Source organism: Bos indicus x Bos taurus, chromosome 18 (genome assembly GCF_003369695.1).
Source record: "Bos indicus x Bos taurus breed Angus x Brahman F1 hybrid chromosome 18, Bos_hybrid_MaternalHap_v2.0, whole genome shotgun sequence".
Lineage (NCBI taxonomy): Eukaryota > Metazoa > Chordata > Mammalia > Artiodactyla > Bovidae > Bos > Bos indicus x Bos taurus.
Window position 1 is genome coordinate 57,866,392 of NC_040093.1, and position 18,972 is coordinate 57,885,363.

Here is an 18,972-nt window from a genome sequence, read left to right on the forward strand (position 1 = left end):
GTTTTCTTCTGGTAACGGGGTTATGGGTGTTTTTTCATTTCTTGGTTAACACGAGGGGTTCTACAATGAATATATATGAATTTTATAATCACAGAAAGCAATCCCCTTAATTCTCTCTCTTTCCACTGCTCTCTTGAGGAATCCACTCTGCACCTGCTTTGTTCAGTCAACCCACCTCTGGCTCCACACTCTCTTCAGGAGCTACACCCTCAGCATCTTGCCAGGTGCTCCTGAAGACCACTCAGCACGTCCCTCCTGGTCCCCAGGAGGAAGGCAGGCTGGCTCATCCCCACCTGTCCCAACACAGGGCTCCCACGTCCCTCCCCGCTCGCCGTGTGCAAGGGAACTCCAGCCTCCTGCTGGTGCTTGACCTCGAGAGCCCACTTCCAGCTGCAGCTGGCGGCCCTGTGTCTGCACCTGGTTCCTACTCCTGGAAGGAACCTGAAGAGCAGAGGCCCCGGGTCTCACCGTTGTTGGATGAAGAGGAAGTCAGTGGCGACTTTTCTGTCTGCATGTTCTGATTTGCCATGAGAAAGACTTCTCCCGGCCATTTAAAAACCATCCAAACTGTCTCTAAATAGCGTAGGAAGTGATCAAAGGTGTTTTCATGTAATCTGGACCCGCAGCCATCTCAACAGTCAGTCTGATGCTTGGTGACTTTCAAAGGAAATGAGTACAACCCAGTAATGCGGATACAGCTGGAATGCACTTATAATTTTTGTGAGTTGATATTCCCTGGTAGCTCAGCTGCTAAATAATCTGCTTGCAATGCAGGAGACCCCGGTTCAATTCCTGGGTTGGGAAGATCCCCTGGAGAAGGGATGGGCTACCCGCTCCAGTATTCTTGCATGGAGAATCCGCATGGATAGAGGAGCCTGGCGGGCTACAGTCCATGGGATGCAAAGAGTTGGATACAACTGAGCGACTAAGCACGTGTCCACGTACACACCTAGCTTATTCCTGGGGTGGGATCAAATTAGAGAAAACCTGGATGGAAAAAGTTAGTGGGTCAAACATTTGCAGGCTTACCACGTACCTGACACATCCTTAGAGTGCTTGTGAAATACCGTGGCTTTATCAAAGCAATAAACAAATCCCCGGTGATTTTTCCTGCAGAGCTTCCTGGTCACGTGTTATACCCACATGAAGCATAACAAGGAAGGCTCCCAGGGTAAGACAGACGGTCTTGGCTTCAAGAAAGGCGCATGTGTCTTGGCTCCTACAGCCTTTTGAGCTAATTACCCTGGCCTGTGTCTGAAACACAGGGGAATTCAGGATCGAGATAAATTGGATGTCCTACCATTGACCTTTGGTGTTTTTGAAACTGAGAAGAAAAGACGTGGTAGGCCAGGCTTCCTCATCAGTCTGGTATTTCACCTGTCTTCCTAAGCAAGGCAAATAAACCATGACATACTTTTCTTCCATCCTGAACTGCACCCTTTTTTCATGGCCACATCTGGGTACTGTTTGGCAATGAGAATTGAGTAGAATAGAGGTGGGGAAGTATTTTTCAGATACCACCCTCTTCTCAAATATTTGAAGTAAAATAATGAATAGGTGAGTGACTGTCCCATCTGTCAACTCTTTTCCGTTCCTGCCACCCAAATGCAGGCCTCCATCACACGTTTCTTAGGCCACCATGGCTGACATTTCCTCCCGATCCATCTTATCAATACTGGAGATGCTGAGGTCCCCAGAGGAGAAGAGTAGATGGTCTTCAGTCTACCATCCCCAAGGTTTATTTATTTATTTTGCCATCCCCAGGGTTTGGGTTTTTGTCTGATGGGCTCCATGAGCTGAGCTGAAATGGAAATGCTGGAATGGTACACGAGGTTTTGAGGGAGCAACAGGGGAAGAAAGAGAGACCAAGGATGGCTGGAAGAGGAACCTGGGCGTCATCATTGGTCTCCATGTGAACCACCTTCCTGGTCTTCCTGGGACACCTTCAGTAAAATATGTATTTCTTTAAAAAAAAAACAAACCTATTTCTTGTGGGTACATTGGAGTTGGATTTCTTCATTGGTGGAATTCATTCATCCAACAAATATTTAATTGAGAGCCTGATCCTCCAGGCAGTTTTCTAGGTGCAGAGGGTAGAGTAGTGAATAAAATACACCCAACACAGGACAACTTGGATGAAAACAAACACCAGCGTGGTGGAATCTCCAGGGAACACTGCCGAGGGGACTCCTGTCCTGTGTGGCTCTGATGCACCTCACTGCCCTGGTTCTCAGTCAGGCAAGACAGGACTCAGTCCTGGACTCCAGCCCCTCCACCCCACACCAGCCCTCTGGCCCCCTGGGTGTACCATAAGGCGCCTGTCTTTGCCTCTGTTTCTCTGCCTTAGAAGATCTTCAGAGGAAGAAGCCATGTAAAAAAATAAAATTAAGGTCTGACAGGGCTTTAAAGTTTTAATTTATATTATGCCATGCCTTGCATGGAATGACCACAGAGCACACGCCTTCTGGGTCAGCTGATTGAGAAAGCTGGAACTCATGACCAGGTCCACTGGGAAAGCAGAGAGGGAGCAGGGAGCAATGATAAATGTTTCTGTGTCTCTTCTCCAATGGGTCATATGTGCCCATTCTAGGGACAATGATTATGTGACAATACAGTTTCTGATTCATGGTCACTGTCTTTGTACTCAAGGAAGGGGGCTTTCTTACAAGGGCTAGAGCTAATCAATAAATATTTGATTGACTTTCAAGCAAGGTCCTCACGGCCAAAATAAAATGAAAGAAAAGATACAGATGAGTTCTGTTTTCAGAATGTTGACTCAAAGCAGCTGCGGAAAGAATAAGTGCGAAATGGAACGAAGGACCACCTCTCCCGCACCTCCCCCGGGGCGGGGACAGCCGTGAGCTGGGCGGAGCTGGTCCCCAGGACCAAAGCCTCCAGGCTGTCAGGTTCTTGGGGCCGCACGTCCGGCGGCAGCCCTGGCCGGCGCCTCCTGGGAAGGGGCCTGCTTCCCCGGGTCCCTGCCTGCATCTGGGATGAACAGCCCGTGGAAATCCAGGTGCATCTCCACATCGACGGACGCGCGGGCCAGTTCCGTAAAAGTTCTGGCATCGAGAACCAGCAGAAAAGGCGACTTCTGGGGATCGGTAGAGACTATGGCCGATAAGATAATCCCTTTGGGGAAACAAAGAGAGACATTTTGTAAAAGTGCACCCTCGAACCTCTTCCAGCTGGGGTGGGGAGGGGGGTGCTAAGTTTCTCAGCTCTGTCTCCCTGTTCTTTGTACCTAATGCGAAGAGTTGACTCATTGGAAAAGACCCTGATGCTGGGGAGGGATTGGGGGCAGGAAGAGAAGGATGACAGAGGATGAGATGGCTGGATGGCATCACTGACTCGATGGACGTGAGTTTGGGTGAACTCCGGGAGTTGGTGATGGACAGGGAGGCCTGGTGTGCTGTGATTCATGGGGTCGCAAAGAGTCGACATGACTGAGCGACTGAACTGAACTGAACTGAACTGAATCGAAACAGAAGGGAAGTGAATTTGATATTCTGTGTGAGCTGAAGGGAAAGGCCAGGGAAATCGGAAGGCTTGGCTGGGCCCATCCCCTCACCTTTCTGAGCCTCAGTCTCTTCATCTGTAGAGTGGGGATAATCTCCCCACTCTCAGGGGGTTGCTGAGAGGATCTTGCACGGTCAGTTATGAAAGCACTTTGTGAATTATTGCACATACAGAAAAATGGCTATTTTCCTACTATTTAGAAATTCCAGTTACAGCGAATCAGCTTCAACACTGCACTTAGCCTAAACTCAGACCTGCTGCATTCAAATGGCGTTTGAATAAGTGCAACCACCTCATGCGTGTGCAGCTTTCCCCTTTGTGAAATGAGAATAGTCTAAATATTCACTCTCAAAGGGACAGAGGGCTAAACAAAATAGAGCAATAAACTTCCAGCAAATATTCCTGATTCTTCCCGAGGCCTCCCGGGTTTCAGAGTGGCTGAGCACAACTGAGGTCAAATCAGCCTGGACTCAAACCCTCCCCTGTGTATGTACTGGGCGTGCAACCGTGGGTAAGTGACCTCAAGCTCTGAGCCTTTCTTCTGGTGGAATGAAGACAAGGCTGCTTCCTGTCCACAGGAGAATATGCAGGGCGTACACGCCCAACCCGGGGGAGGCCAGCCTCGGCAGGAGGTGGCACCAACCGTCCCCTACCTTAGAGGCGACAGTGACACGGGTCCCCTGCCTGGCACGCTGTGCCGTGCAGGTCAATAGGAAGACACTCCCAGGTAGAAAACCACTCCCTTCTCGCCCGAGGGAAGCAGCTGGCAGGCTCAGCGGGCAGCCTGCCCTCCCCCCAGGTGTTGGCAGCCCCACCCAGGCTTCTATTTACCCTCCTTGGCATCCCCAGGGGGACGGGCAGGGCATTTCTGGGGCAAAATCAAGGAGGGAAAGGACCTTTAGGTCAGGTGGAAACCTGGATGAGAGAGGAGTCCCACAAGCTTTTTAAGGGGCTCCCTGGAAAGTTTATGTGCTCAGAGGAGTTACAAGTTCTGACCCAGCCACTGCAATGAATTTTAAAACCAGGATTCCACACTCTGGGCCAGGGCAGTGTTGCCCTGTGGCAAGGAAGTGGGCTTTTGTGTTAGTCTCCCCCAAAAGGAGGTCTCTCCTCTGCCCCTGGGAGGTGACGCCCGAGTCCTTGGACTGTCGGTCTGACGAGAGGTCTTTGTTTACCTGAGGCTGTGCCATCCAACCCGGCCTTGGGCCACAGGGCTTCCCAGGAGGCACTAATGGTAAAGGTCTCACCTGCCAATGCAGGAGACGTAAGAGATGCAGGTTGGATCCTTGGGTCAGGAAGATCCCCAGGAGGAGGGCATGGCAGCCCACTCCAGTGTTCCTGCCTGGAGAATCCGATGGACAGAGGAGCCTGGTCGGCAACAGTCCATGGGGATGCAAAGAGTGGGACACGACGGAAGCAATTTAGTACTTGGGCCACAGCCGTCAGCTCGACCTCCAGAGGGGCGAAGACTAGAAGTCAGCGCGGTCCGCACGACCACGCCCCACACGGGCTCCGAGGCTGAGGGAGCACCCCTGGTTGGCCGCGCTCCGTGGGGCTCGTTGGGGAAGTGGGAGTGGTCCGTGACTCCCGCAGGGAGGACCACCGGAGACCACCCATGGGATTCTCCCGGATTCCATCCCACTCGCCTTTTCTCTTTCAGTCTGTACCCTTCCGCTGAGATAACTGTCCCCACGAGTGTAACAGCTTTCAGAGTCTTCTGTGGGTGCTCCTAGTGAAGCTGAGGGTGGTCTTGGGGACCCCGAACTTGCAGCTGATGTCAGAAGTGGGGGTGGGCTTGGGGACTCCCTCGCCCTACTGCTTTGCACTCAGAACCGCCTGGACTTCAAAGCATGGCTGCACCAGCTGTGTGAACGGTGTCTGAGTTTGAGGGGTGACCACAAGCACAGTGCAGAAGGTGGGTTGCCCTTCCCGGGCCTTACCATCATCCTCGTCCTTGGCACCTGGTGTGGGCACGAACAGGGGCTCCGCCGGCCAGCAGTGCTCCTCTCTCCACGTCAAGGAGGACTTGGTGAGAATGTCGTATTTTATTATCTGCGCATGCAAAGGGGAGAAACGCGAAATGAATGGTTGCAGAGCATGCTCATTCCCGGCGAATAGGAAGGCGTCAAGGCCCCAGAGAAGGGGTGAGCGCCTCAGATGGGGACCTCACACCAGCGAGCATAGGCCCCAGATGACACCTGCCTCTGGTCAGCACAAAAACAGGAAAGCAGCTCCCTTCCTTCTCCGGCTTTAAGCTAAGGTCCCCCCACCACAGCAGAGCTGATATACACTCTGAATTCTTTAAGAAATAAGAACCCTGGATTTATCTGATATTGGGCACTATATTGCAATTTTTATACGTATCAGATAATCTAACATATTCATTGCCCAGCCTTTAAAGCATAATGTGCTTTCTTCATTGCTTTCCAAGCGTGAGTCCCTGGCCTTCTCTCTGTCTCTAATAAGCCTCTTTCCCCTTAGGGTGTGGGATTAATGGGAAGTGACTCGGGGCGTGTGGATGAGCATGTGGGAACCTTAATTTTTCTCATTGTACATTCCTGCACTGATTGCGTTTTTTAAAAAAAGATTTTCCATTTTCTTACTAAAACCTGAAGCTACTAAGGAAAAGTGATGTCTGTACAGCACTCAGCATGGTCCCTGGGAAACAGCAAGTGTTCAACAAATAGCAGTTTAGGAACCAAAATATGAACCTCTGTGCTGAACACCTGAAACTAACATGATATTGTAAATCAGCCCCGTTGTTACAGCTGTTTAGTTGCCAAGTTGTGTCCGACTCTGTGACCCCATGGACTGTAGCCTGCCAGGCTGCTCTGTCTATGAGATTTCCCAGGTAAGAACACTGGAGTGGGTTCCCATTTCTTTCTCCAGGGGATCTTCCGGACCCAGGGATTGAACCCTCGTCTCCTACATTGGCAGGTGAATTCTTTACCACTGAGCCACTATACTTGAATAAAAAAGTTTTAAAAAGCAAAATAAATCCTCCAAGTTTCAGCTCTGTTTTCTCTGCTTGAGACTATGAGTTCCTTGAGGGCAGGAACCAGGATCCTCCTGTTCACTTGCTTTTCCTGTGTGCCTAAGCTGGTGCTCAGTAAATATGCATCCAATAAAGAAATCACTGGATAAACTCCAGCCACCACGTCTTACCTGAGTGAAGCCCATTAGGAGCAGTTCCCTCTCCTGGATGCTCCGTCATTGCTTCCAGCATATTTTGTCCCAAACTGAGCTCACTCTCTGACCTACCCCCATCCCCAAGGGCATCTCAGTCCTGACATCCCTGAGAACTCAGATTTGCAGACAGACATGACCATCCCAGGCTGCCACCCGCCAGGGACCAGTACCTTGGTTGGGATGGGGCTCCACTGGACTCCAGCAGCAAAGATATAGCGGTATGGCTGCCCATTGTGGGCATAATTGATGTGAGGCAGTTCTAAGCCTGGAAAGAGACGACATGGCTGACAAAGCCCCCTTCAGGAGGGTGGGACCACCCGCCCTTCGTGGTATCGAGGCCAGGCATCCTTTCTACAAAAATGGCTTCCAAGCCAGGATCCCTGAACATCACTCAGGCCCTGAGTTGGATCAAGGGTGGTCAAAGGGCAGGAGGAGGGAACTTCAGATAATTACCCCAGCTCTATTAGAAGCTTCGGGAGCAAGGTAAGATAGACCTTGGTTTTTAAGTGTATAAACATCTTTAATTATCCAAGATAGAAATCAAAGAGAATTACATGATTAAAATCAGAGGCCACTGCAACTTTTTAAAAGCTCTTAAAAAAAAAAAAGTATGTGCGTGCAAATGTATGTGGGCGTGAACAGAAACTTCTGAAGCATGGAGGAAGCATCAGTGGGGAATAGTTAGATGAATCTAATGAAATCGTATAATAAAAAGTAATATTTACAAAGAATTTTAGTAACATGGGAAAATGTCCCCATGATAACGTTAGACGTAAAAGGCTGCCTAGAGAATTATCACCACTATGTTACAAGTGTAAAGGAAAAGTTTAGAAGTGCTACTGGGCTGATAACTTTCTTATTGTGGCTCGTAGTTTATATTGTCCATTCTGAGTTTCTCATGTGAAAATTTCATTATGTCTATCACTTTTGTAATCCAAAAAAGCCTTCAAATTTCATCCATGTCCATGTATACATATTTACATATGTCCGCTGTGTCAAATTAAATTTCCAAGTCCCCCCCACCATGGCATGGGGCAGCGATGTGGCGAGCCTGGAGCCCTGCCCCTCCACTCCCCAGCCGTGTCCTGGGCAGGACAGTTCGCTCCTCACCTACGCACTGAGCACACCCTGCTCTGAGCCTGGTTCCTGTCTCGTGCTGGTGACAGCACTGAGCACGGGGCACAGGCCCTGCTCCACAGGCTTCTGCTCTAGGACAGTGGTTCCCAGTCGGGTTGCAGGCCCCGGACGCTGCTCAACAGCTGCAATGCCCAGCGCTGCCCCCTCCGCCCCGCAGCCGCAGTGCTGGGCAGGGAAGCCTTGCTCCGGGGGCTGTGGCTTCTCTCCGAGGGGCTTTACGTTCTGCGTGGCGCACAGCCTTTCTGAGGCCCAGTTTTATCCTCTGGCCAGCAGAGGAGATGGCGCCTGTTCTGCAGGGTGCTCAGTGTGCCCAGGTGGAGACCCGCGTATGCTGTGCTGTCCAGCACATGGCAGCATCGGAACTGTGGTTTCCTCAGGGTGTAGGCCCTGCAGTGGGATTGCTGTGTCACGTGGTAGTTTTATTCCTAGTTTTCAAAGAAATCTCCATACTGTTTTCCATAGTGGCTATATCAGTTTACATTCCCACCAACTGTGCAAGAGGGGGTTCCCTTTTCTCCATACCCTTTCCAGCATTTTTTTATAGATTTTTTTTTGTTGTTTTTTGGCTGATGATGGCCATTCTGACTGGTGTGAGCTGATACCTCCCTGCAGTTTTGATTTCCATTTCTCTAATAATAAGCGATGTCGAGCATTTTTTGCAAATGCATGGCAGCATTTGAGACAGAGAACAAGTTAGTGGTTACCAGTGAGGGGGAAGGAGGGGATGATATAGGGGTGGGGACAGGGAAGTACAGACTATTGGATGTAAGACAGGCTCAAGGATGATTGTACAACATGGGGAACACAGCCAATATTTTGGAATAACTAAGTGGAAAGTAACCTTTAAAAAGTGTATAAAAATTTAAATGCAACAAATAAATAAATGTTTTAAAAGAAAGCAAAAAAATTACATGGCAGCATTCAAAAGGCCAGCCGTGAAAGTTCCTGGGTCTAGAGACCACCCCAGTGCTGGGAGGGGTATGAAGGTACATGAGAGAGAAGCGTCTCCAGTACAATGCCTAGAGTCCCACAGTCTTCCCTTGCCTCCCTGGTCCACACACAGCTCCTCTGCACTGGAAGGAGGCGTTACGTAAAGAGGACATCCACCCCTTCCTCTGAACACAGGAGAGAAGATGCGTTTTACCTTCACAGAGCAACTCCGGCTGACAGTAGACCTGGTCATCTTTTTCCTTTAGGGCTCGTGCTGTTGTAGACGACAGTTTGATTAAATTGGAGCCCACTTCTGCATTCTGAAAGAGATCAGTTTTTCCAAATAAATCAAAACGTTGTCCAGAGCAAACACTGGCTTTATGTGCACATTTTTAAAAGAATGCTTCAGTGTCTTGTTTTGGCCTCATGCTAGCCACCAGAAGCAGCTATTACATGATTGGAGTTCTCAGTTAAAAATGAGAATCGGGGACTGGAGGTGACTCCCCGAAGAAGGCAAAGCTGGTGGGTTGTGGAAGGGGGCTCCGAAACCCTGGAACTTTTCTCCTGCTCTGGGCTGCCTGATCCCTCACAGGTGAAATGGATGTACTTATAAGTGAAATGGAAGTACTTACAAGTTCTCGCTTTTTAAATACTGTATGAGTCACTTGTCAAAGGCTGCATCAGTTATTAAAAAGGTGTTTATAAAGAGTTCATAATAACACAGAGAACACCGAGTGAAAGAGCAGCAGAGAGAACCGCAGACACGGTCTGAGCTCAGCCGTGTTAAAAAAGAAAAGAAATCACAGTGGAAAGAGCCTGGGAGAAATGTGCCAAATAGTAACAATAGAGCATGCAGCGGGTGATGCAGACTTTAATTTCTTTGTCTATGTTTTTCTAGATTTTCAGTATTTTCTCCTATGAAAAAATAGGAGAAAAACAAACCAGCAGGAAAGAAAAACAAACATGAGATAAAAATAACTTGGGAGGAAAAAATATCTATGAAGGACGTCTCTTGGTCTTAAGTGGCAGTCAAGACTTGGTTCAGTACTTTAACCCGGGAGAGAGACGTAACACAACTAATTAAATATCTATCGAGCAGCAGTTACTCCCTGTGTCCCCACACACTTGCCATGGTACTTGAACAAGTTACTTGACATCTCTGAAGTTCAGTTTCCCCACCTGTATAATGAGGTATAACACAAACATTGTATAAATAGCATATGCATCTCTGAGTTATCATGCAAATTAAATAAAATAACCCATGCTGTTGGCTTACAAGAAGGCCAGGTTAACAGTAAGTGCTAAACAAATGTTAACTGCTGTTGATCACATAATTGTATTATTATTATTATTGTTATTGCCATTACCCCTGGCGGGTGAGTTCAGTTGGGCACCTGGGAGGGGATGAGGAGCAAGACCACCGGCAACTGTGAAATTCCAGAAGGAGAATTACTGCCATGCCTGACTTCTCATTTAAACTTTTCTCGACTTTCCAAATGTCTCCAAACAAGTTTTTATAATTAAATCGATAAATGGCAACCCACTCCAGTATTCTTGCCTGGAAAAATCCCATGGACAGAAGGGCCTGGTGAGCTAAAGTCCATGGGGTCACAAAAGAGTCGGACATGACTTAGCAACTACCCAACAACAAATTTGAACAACAGCAGCTTTTTGCTAGGAAGGCAGGACATTTACTGCATCTTAGAAGCTGAATTTTGAGATGTGTTTAGTGCAATCCCAGTTGACAGAGGAGGAAACTGAGGCCCAGGGTAGGAAAGTGGCTTGCCCAAGGTCGCACTAGGGGAGCGGAAGCTGAGCCCAGACCTCCACACTGGGGTTCTTCTGCTCAGAAACAGAAGCACTGCAGGCAGCAGGGAAAGCAGGTGCAAAGACCCTGAGGCTGGCCCATTCCCCTCCCACAGGTCTCAGCTCCAGCGTCCCTTTCCCTGACAGCTCAGTCTGCAGTGTCTCCAAGGTGTCTGTCCCACACTGTAATTATCTCCTTTATGGACCTGGCTCCTTCTTTGATGCTGTCTTCCCTGTGAAGACAGTGACCACATTTCACCCTGTGCATGGCACACAGGCAGCTCCTAAGAAGCAACTGCTAAAGGAATGTGTGAACGCTCGAGAGGCAGAACACGTGCTTTGCAGGTGGTTGTAAGAATCAGTCGTCCAGCGCCCGGCACACCGGGCGTCTTGTTGGGAGCAGCTCTTGTTTGCCTCCGCCTGTGCGCGCAGCCTCACAGACGGTGAGAGGCCCTGCCCGTTGCCTTGTAGTCACGAGGCAGCAGCCACGGGCCTCTAGTGCATGTCCTGGGCTTGATTCTCAGGGAGGCGGTCTGCGGACATGTTTTCTAGCTCCAGCATGAAACTGGTCAGACTGGTTGAGGCATGGACCATGAATTTTTCCACACATAGCAGTAACGAGCATGACTCGGCTGCTTTCTGTGGCCAGTGTGCATGACTTTGGGAAGAAATCGCTCTCCAGCCAGAATTCAATAAAATCTTGCAGACTGGCTTTGAAATTCTTCGATGCGAGGGACGTCCCAGGAGAAGTTAATCTCAGTCATCCCCCCAAAACACTGGCTTTGAAGTTTGGCAGTCCTGGGTGTGAAATCTGACTCTATAGGTTTCTTCGTGAGTTCCAGCAGGCCTCCCTGAGACTAGGTGAACTGGAGCCTGCTTCCTTGTTTGTAAAACTGGGGGCAATCTGTAACTTCTGGACAGATGGCGAGTGCAAGCGAAGGTTCCTTCAACCAGCGTCTGAGCACCGTGGTTAGGATTAAATTAAATAATGGTTATGAAAACACTTGGTTCAGGGCCAAACCCACTGTAGTTAGTAACTTGGAATGAGACAGACAAGCACCCAAATCCCAGCTCAAATCCTACGATGATTCTGCGATGTTTGGCACGTTACTTTCTTTCTCATCTGTTGTCATGGGGATGACAAATAACTTCAAGCACTCACATGCAGATTCAGTGAGGAGAATGCAGACCATTACACGCCCCCACACGTTTGAGGGGGGCATGGCACCCCACTCCAGTATTCTTGCCTGGAGAACCCGCATGGACAGAGGAGCCTGGTGGGCCACAGTCCATGGGGTTGCACAGAGTCGGACACGACCGAAGTGACTCAGCACTCACACAACATTTGCAGGACCCAGGATGAGCGCAGAGGCCCACCAACCCTTTGTCCACATATATTGAATGGTTAAGTCAAATACCATTTTATCTTCCCTTACTTTATACACAGAGCTTCAACATGTTGTGGAACTGTGCTGCCCGGGGTGAGGCAGCCACCCCCAGCCACAGGTGGCTATTTAAATTTAAATTCAGTAAAATTTAAAATTCCATTCCTCGGCTTCACTGGCTGCATTTCAATAGCCCAGGCATCCCGTCCAGCGGCCGCTGCGTTGGACAGAGAACACTGCTTCATCGCGGCAGGTTTCTAGTGCACAGTGCTGGGTCTGGAAGGACGCGTGTGAATTTAGAATTCCAGGACTCCTTGGCCTTCTGGAATGGGCTGCAGGGGAGAATGAAGGCCGGCCTCTGGGCCCAGGCTCCCCGCCCCCTTTTCTCCCTGCCTTCCTCGTGGGCCTGAGGCCGACACACCAGAGCACTGTCTGCCCTCAGGAGGACAGAGGCAGGCGCTGGAGGCAGGTGTGGGACATCTGGGCAAGGAACTCAGGGATCCCAGGTATGGCTGGGGTCGGAAGGGTGCCCTTCTGGGTGGGCACCCTGTGGCCCCGTGGGTTCCTCACCCTGTGGAGAAGGGCCACTGGAGAAAAGCCAGAGCAGGGGCCCCTCTGGCCTGGGTCTAAGAGAAGAAAAGGCGTCTAACACAGGGCCCAGCGCAGAGGGGGCCCTCGAGAAACGGGGCTTCTCTTGCTATTTGAACACAAGACAAATCAAATTCACGGAGCCAGGAGTTGGAGCCACCCCTTCAAGGTCAAAGATGCCACCCCCATGGCAGCGCACGGAGCCCTGCAGGGTGAGGGCAGGGCAGCTGGCACAGATGGGCCACACCACCCAGGCCCCTGGAGGCCTAGCTCCGCCTTAGACAACCCCCACGCCACCCCAACAAACAGGCCAAGGGTACCAACGGGCCCCTCCTTCCTCTGACCCCAGCTGGCCCAAATGCCAGAGAATCTGGGACAGCTGGGAGACCTCAGACTTCTGAACACACCTCATTCACTTTAGCCCATTCTACGTGGAAGGCGCTTTCCACTTTGGAAGTGTTCCAACTGCTAAAGGAAGGCCTTGTGTCCTTTGAGAGACCTTGCATCACCTTTCTCATTCATTCATTTAAAACATCTAAGGGCTTCAAGAGAACCTGCGGAGAACCAGACCCTGTGATGGGTGCAGGGGATAAATGGCTGGCAAGACCAAGAGTCCGGGCCCCCTGGGACCTTTCACAGGACGAGGTGACCCAACAAGCTCATTACTCCTGACATCAATGTGAGCAAAGAGCTGTAGGTGCCACTGGAATGTACAAACCCACTGAGGGAGTCAGGACGCCAGACCTGAAGGATCAGCAGGAACTAGGATCCTGGGGTGGGGGTGGGGGGTGCCTGGGAGCCATGCCCATCCCAACCCCTCCCCTAGAGGTTCTGCCTTCAGTGGACTGGTGGTCCCGGAGCCCCCAGGCCAGTCCGACCTGCGGCCGGGACGAGAATGGAGGACTCATGGAAAGAGGACAACAGAGGGACAGCGATGTGCAAAGGCCCCAGAATGAAGGGCATTTGAGAAACGGTGGCATCGCCCGCCCCCAAGGCCCCTCCGTAATGTAGACTGTGGATGGGATGGAATCGGAGCTGCTGGATCTGAACACACAGGCCATGTCTGCCTGCTCAACCTTCCCCTGTTCACATGCAGTGAAGCAAGAAGACATTTTTTTAAGGGACAATAAATAGCAATTAAAAAGCGTGGCCAGAGCTACCCTTCCCAGCGCTCACTTTTCTTTGCAGATGGTTCACGCAGCGCCTGTTTAAACTGTACAGGCTAAACTTCTTAGCTTGGTTCCAAGGAAGCAGATTGTTTCTCGAGCTTGTTAAGAGGTGACAGAATCCCGTGCTGCGGGTGTCGGGGGAGAGTGCTTCCTCTCTGTGCTGAGGTCTGTGAGGCAGGGGGAAGGGTCGGCCTGGGGACTCGCCCTCTGGGTGACAGCCCCCCACCCCGCCCCCACTGCACCCTGGAGCCAGGAAATGCTCCAAGCGCTGCACTGTGGAACTTCCCAGAGTGGGGGGGCGCGGAGGCCAGGGGCTCAGGTGGAGATTCTGTGGGCCCTGCTGTTCACTCGTTAGCCCTGAATCATACCAGGAGAAAGTTAATCCTTTCTTCTCTTCCAGTCTTCCCAGCCGGGTCAAGGAGAGCGTCTCAGTTAGGTGCCACTACACCCTTAACACTGAATACTTTCCCAGTGTTCTCTTTAAGGGAGAGATGGGGTCTTGGCAAGAGCAACAGCATCAGGCCAGTGCTCGGGACCTGTGCTTCATCACAGCACTCGGCGCTCATCACTTTCTCCTTTGGCAGCGCGCAACGCTGGCTTTGCCCTGGGTTGTCATAGGTTCCCTTCCAAATGAGCTAGGGAAAGAGTGAGTTGATTTAAATGAAAATGTGATTTTGTAAATTTAACAGAAGTGGTAGGAAATACAGTGAACATCATGACAGAGATACACAAGTGACTGCAGACGGGGGAAATGCTGGACAGGAGAAAGGACCCAGCTCTGTGGTCTGACGCAGCTGGGCTCAAATGCAGGCCCCAGGGCCTCTGGCTGGGAGGGGTCTGGGGGTGGCGGAAGCCTCCCTGGGCATGTAGGAGTGTCTCCTGTTCCCTAGGCCTGCAGGGGGGCCCTGTGAGGGGTCAAGGCGACCCCCTGGGGCGATCTGCAGAGTTATACCCTTTACCAGCTCCAAGGAAGGGCTCAGAGCCAGTCTTGGCTTTGCTACCAGGCTGTGTGACCTTGGGCACATTCCTTAACCTCTCTGAGCCTCAGTTTCTTCATCTGTAAAATGAGGCTAACGTGTGGATCTCTTGCATAGGTTTTGATCACTAAGTGAGGTAAAGAAAATAAAATGCTTAGCAACGTACCTGGTACATAGAGTGTGTTCAGTACAGATGAGCCATCAAAATTGAATTGAACTCAACTGGGTTTCATTTAAACGAATTAAGTCATGAAGTAAGGAAGTTCTGGAGCCAGAAGCCTCTGTAGCCTTTAAAACCAAGCCCAGAGCCTAGGCAGCAGCACCCTAATTGACAGTAATGTCTGGCCTGGTGGTCATTTTGAATGCAAGAACAGGACTGTTCAACATCAGGGAAATGGGTAAGCAACTGGAGACGAATTCCCACCGCAGATTGTCAGGCAAATATTTAAAATGATGTCACAGAAGAATGTTTAATGTCTTGGAAAGATGTTTAGATATATGAGGAGGACGGAAAAGCAGTACAAAAAACAGTGTGTACATATTCAGTCATAAAAAAAGAGGCACGGATACGTGCCACGGTGCTGACGAACTTTGAAAACATGCTAAGTGAAAGGAGCCAGCCACAAAGACTGCTTACGGTATGATTCCATTTATATGAAATAAAATAGGCAAATCCACAGAGATAGAAAGTAGGGCAGTGGTTACCTGGGGGTGGAAGGAATGGGGGAGGCTCTTCTGGGGGAAATGAAAATATTGTAAAATTGATTGTAGTGCAACTCTGTGAATATACTAAAAGCCATTGAGCTGTACACTTTAAATGAGTGAAAATGGGTGAATAGTATGGTACGTGAGTTATATTTCATTAAGGCTGTTAAAAATTATTCACAGCGCAATTTTTCTCTAAAATTAAGAAATACATATTTATATGCTATATATTAGTTTCAGAAAAGAAAATCATACTGTACATACTTTTTAACAGCTTTGATGTATATATACAATATGCATATGTTATATGCATATATATCATTATATACTAATATGTATGTATATCTTCCTGTCTATTTGCCTGTCTATCTACGGAGAGAGAGAGACTTGGGAGGCAATACAAATATATTTGCAATCGGCTTATGGTGATTTTTTTCCTTTTCACTTAATCTGTATTTTCTAAAATTTCTACCCTGAATATGTTCAATATTTGGAAAAATAATGAAAGCATTTTCTGCCTTTCTCTAAGAACACCTCATTTTGAATTTCAATGTCAATGAAATCAGAACCAAAGCCACCTCCCGAGTGGGCTCACCTCCCCAAGAACTCAAGCCGTTACCTTGTCCACGTGGAGGGGAAGCACGAACCTCTTGAGGGTGGGCATGGAGGTGAGCCTGGAGTTCTCCTTAAAGTCCTCGTTCAGGTTGGCCAAGTAGAAGAGCTGGTAGAGGCTGCCGTCCTCGTAGGTGATGACATCGAACAGGAGGCAGCCGTCCTCCTCGTAGGCATTGACGTGGTGAAATACCACCATGGGGTCCGTGTGATACTTGGTCGGCACGGGCTTCCGCGTCCTTCGGTCGATGATGTGGATGTGAGTCTGAAAGGAGATGCAGCCCGGGGCTCAGCGCTCCCTCTGCCAGCCCCACGCTGCAGCACTGGGTGGGGGACAAGCCCCAGCCAACGGTTCACCTGCTCGGGACCCTGAAGCAACCCCTCCCCTTTCTGAGCCTCTCTGTCCCACTCCAGAGGGCAAACCTCACCAGAAGCCATGGGGAGGAGGGAAGCTTTGCCGCATGGGGTCTCGGCCTCACGTGGAGGACCAGACCTTTCAGGGAGGGCCCTGAAAGTGCAGCGTCTCCCCGACCTTCATTCAACTGAGATCCAGGTGGGCGGCAAGTGGCCAGCTCCCTGGCAATGGCCAAGTTGGGGAGGACCAGCCCTCTCAGCTTCCTCAGGTCCCACCCATGGCCAGAGCCCCTGAAACCCCGTCCTGGACCCCCCACCAAAGCCCCGGCCCACTGCAGATTGTCCCAGCAACCAGGCTGCCCTGGAGGGCTGCAGTGCTGAGTGACCAGTCTAGTCAAGCTGATATCAGCCCAGTAGGCCTCCGTACACACCTCTGGGTGTCATAGGCGGTATCGCTCTGGGTGGCAATTAGCCGTATCTACAGCCCTAGTTGCTTAATCCGAGGGTGAAGGGGTGTTTTCTTTCTTTTGGCAGCTCTGGCCTAACCATCCTCCTCTGAAAGGAGGGAGAGGAGGCTCCAGCCACCTTCTCTGGCTCATCGTCTCTTTCTCTCTTTCCCCAAAATCAAGCTCTGAAGTTAAGTGGGGGTGATGAGGGCTGAGTGTTGCAGAGGAGAAGGGACAGTGGGAGATGAACACAGGGTGAAGTGACAGGCACTTCTTTCCCATAAACCCAATCCAGGGGTCAGCTGCAGGGACTGCTCAGAAAACTCTACAAATGCATTCAAAGCCCTGCCAGGGCTCGGGGGCTCTCACTGTGGGACTCTCTGGGGCCAGAGATCCCTGGGGGATCCCTGCAGCCTGGAGGCCAATGGGGCCCTGATGCTCCAGGTGGTCCCCCAGGGCAAACCCACTTCCGCCGGCCCCCTGATGGCCCCCTTGCCCAGCTCATTCGTGCCACAAACACTGACATATTTTCAGGGGAACTAGAGAGATAAACCCCCCACACTTTCATGCAGTTTATAGTCCAGTGGGGTGAGGCCAAGGGTCAGTGACCAAATGTACAACATGTGAAGGATGATGGCTGAGCACGACTGGGAAAATGAGGTGGGAGGTGGAGAAAGCCTGGTAGTGGGGAGGGGTCTGTGACAGCTAGGGGGACCTTGGTGATGGAGGTGAGGGCCTTAGAGCCAGACCTGGATTCACAAGGGGAGGGAGCCAGCTGGGGAAGAATGTTCCAGTGGAGGGAGCAGAAAGTGCAGAGGCCCTGAGGCAGGAACGTGTGTGCAGCAGGTCTGAGGTGTAGGAGGGAGCCAGAGGCTGGGCTGAGGGCATGATGAGGGCCTTCCCAGGCCAGTGAGAGAGGCCTGTGGGTCCGATTCTGGGGAAGACGGGGAACCAGCAGAAGGTTCTGAGCAGGGGAGGGACCTCGGGGAGCTGCTTTGCTTCCTCTCCTCCCTGAGAATGCAGGCATTAAAGAGGGGGTGGCCACAAAGACACCTCTGTACGGATGCCCAAGGATGCTCGTGGTGCACAGGAAGGGGAGCACAGCGGTGCTGAATGGACGACGGAGGGGGCCCTCTGGCAGGGCTGGATGGGGAGAAGTAGGGGGCTTGGCAGCTGCTTTCTACACTCGTGTGCTGTTTGAACAGATGATGCTGAGCCCCTTGCCCTAACTCGGGACCCCTGTGAAGGCCCACCCAGCCTCAGAAGTCTCTGGAAGGCTAGCTGGTGCCTCTGGGGACACTGCCTGGGAGCTCGCTTCCTCCCCCGCTGAGCCGCCCGCCCCTGCCTGCTGACCTCCGGCTGGCTCTGGCTGTCCTGGGGCTGCGGGGTGGGGGGTTGCCTGGCTAGGCCTTACCTTGTCCTCCCCGTGGAAGGCCAGGCAGGAAGCCCAGCTCACACCCCGAATGTAAGCCGTGGCCATCTTGAGGATGTCCAACTTGAAAGGCTGCTCGAGGAAAATGATGTAGTTCTCGCTGACTCCGAAGCTGTGGTAATAGCTCGGGGAGAGGAGGGAGTGGGCGGCGATGGAGCAGAAGACCTCCGTGTCCTTCAGGGGGCTCCGGCCCTCCTTCCTGCCCCCTGGAGAGAAGCCAGCCTCAGGAGCAGCTGGGACCTGACTGCCTCCCAAGGACACCACAGGGCCACCGCATCCTACAGCCCAGCCTTTCAGCCCGCCCCGCTGAGAAGAATCTTTGGGAGTCGACAGCAAACCGGGTGAAGGGCTGCTGCCTGGCTGAGGCAGGGACTGGACCTCCCCCCACCCGACCCAGGGGCCTGGTTTAGCATCTGAAACCGCTGCCTCCCCAGGCTCAAGGCCCCTGGGTCTCTGGGCCTTAGGGCCAGGTGTCAGTAACTCTGGCCTGGGGCTAAGCTGGCCTCCGCCTGCTTCCAAAATAAAGGTTTATCTGGAGCGAGGGCCACGCTGCCGCCTCCTGCAGAGTCCACAGCTGCTTTGCCTTCAGGATTCAGAGTCCAGCAGACGTGGCGCAGACCACACAGCCGGCAATGTCTCAAATAGTTACTCTGGGGCCCTTTACAGAAAACATTTGCAACCCCGGCTCTGGAGCAATGCTCCTGAAGCATTGAACGTGCACGC

At 51.3% G+C, this 18,972-nt stretch overlaps 1 protein-coding gene across 1 annotated transcript in view; it reads right to left on the reverse strand.

Moving 5' to 3' along the window:
* Positions 1-1,723: 1,723 nt before the first annotated feature.
* Positions 1,724-18,972, reverse strand: part of BCO1 (beta-carotene oxygenase 1) — a 31,888-nt gene continuing 14,639 nt past the window's right edge. The window contains exons 6-11 of the mRNA XM_027513948.1: positions 18,232-18,455; positions 16,025-16,282; positions 8,990-9,095; positions 6,879-6,973; positions 5,460-5,571; positions 1,724-3,132 (exon numbers count right to left, since the gene is read on the reverse strand). Coding sequence (XP_027369749.1) covers positions 2,903-3,132; positions 5,460-5,571; positions 6,879-6,973; positions 8,990-9,095; positions 16,025-16,282; positions 18,232-18,455 — 1,025 coding nt within the window. The 3' untranslated portion in view covers positions 1,724-2,902. The remainder of the gene's footprint in view (positions 3,133-5,459; positions 5,572-6,878; positions 6,974-8,989; positions 9,096-16,024; positions 16,283-18,231; positions 18,456-18,972) is intronic.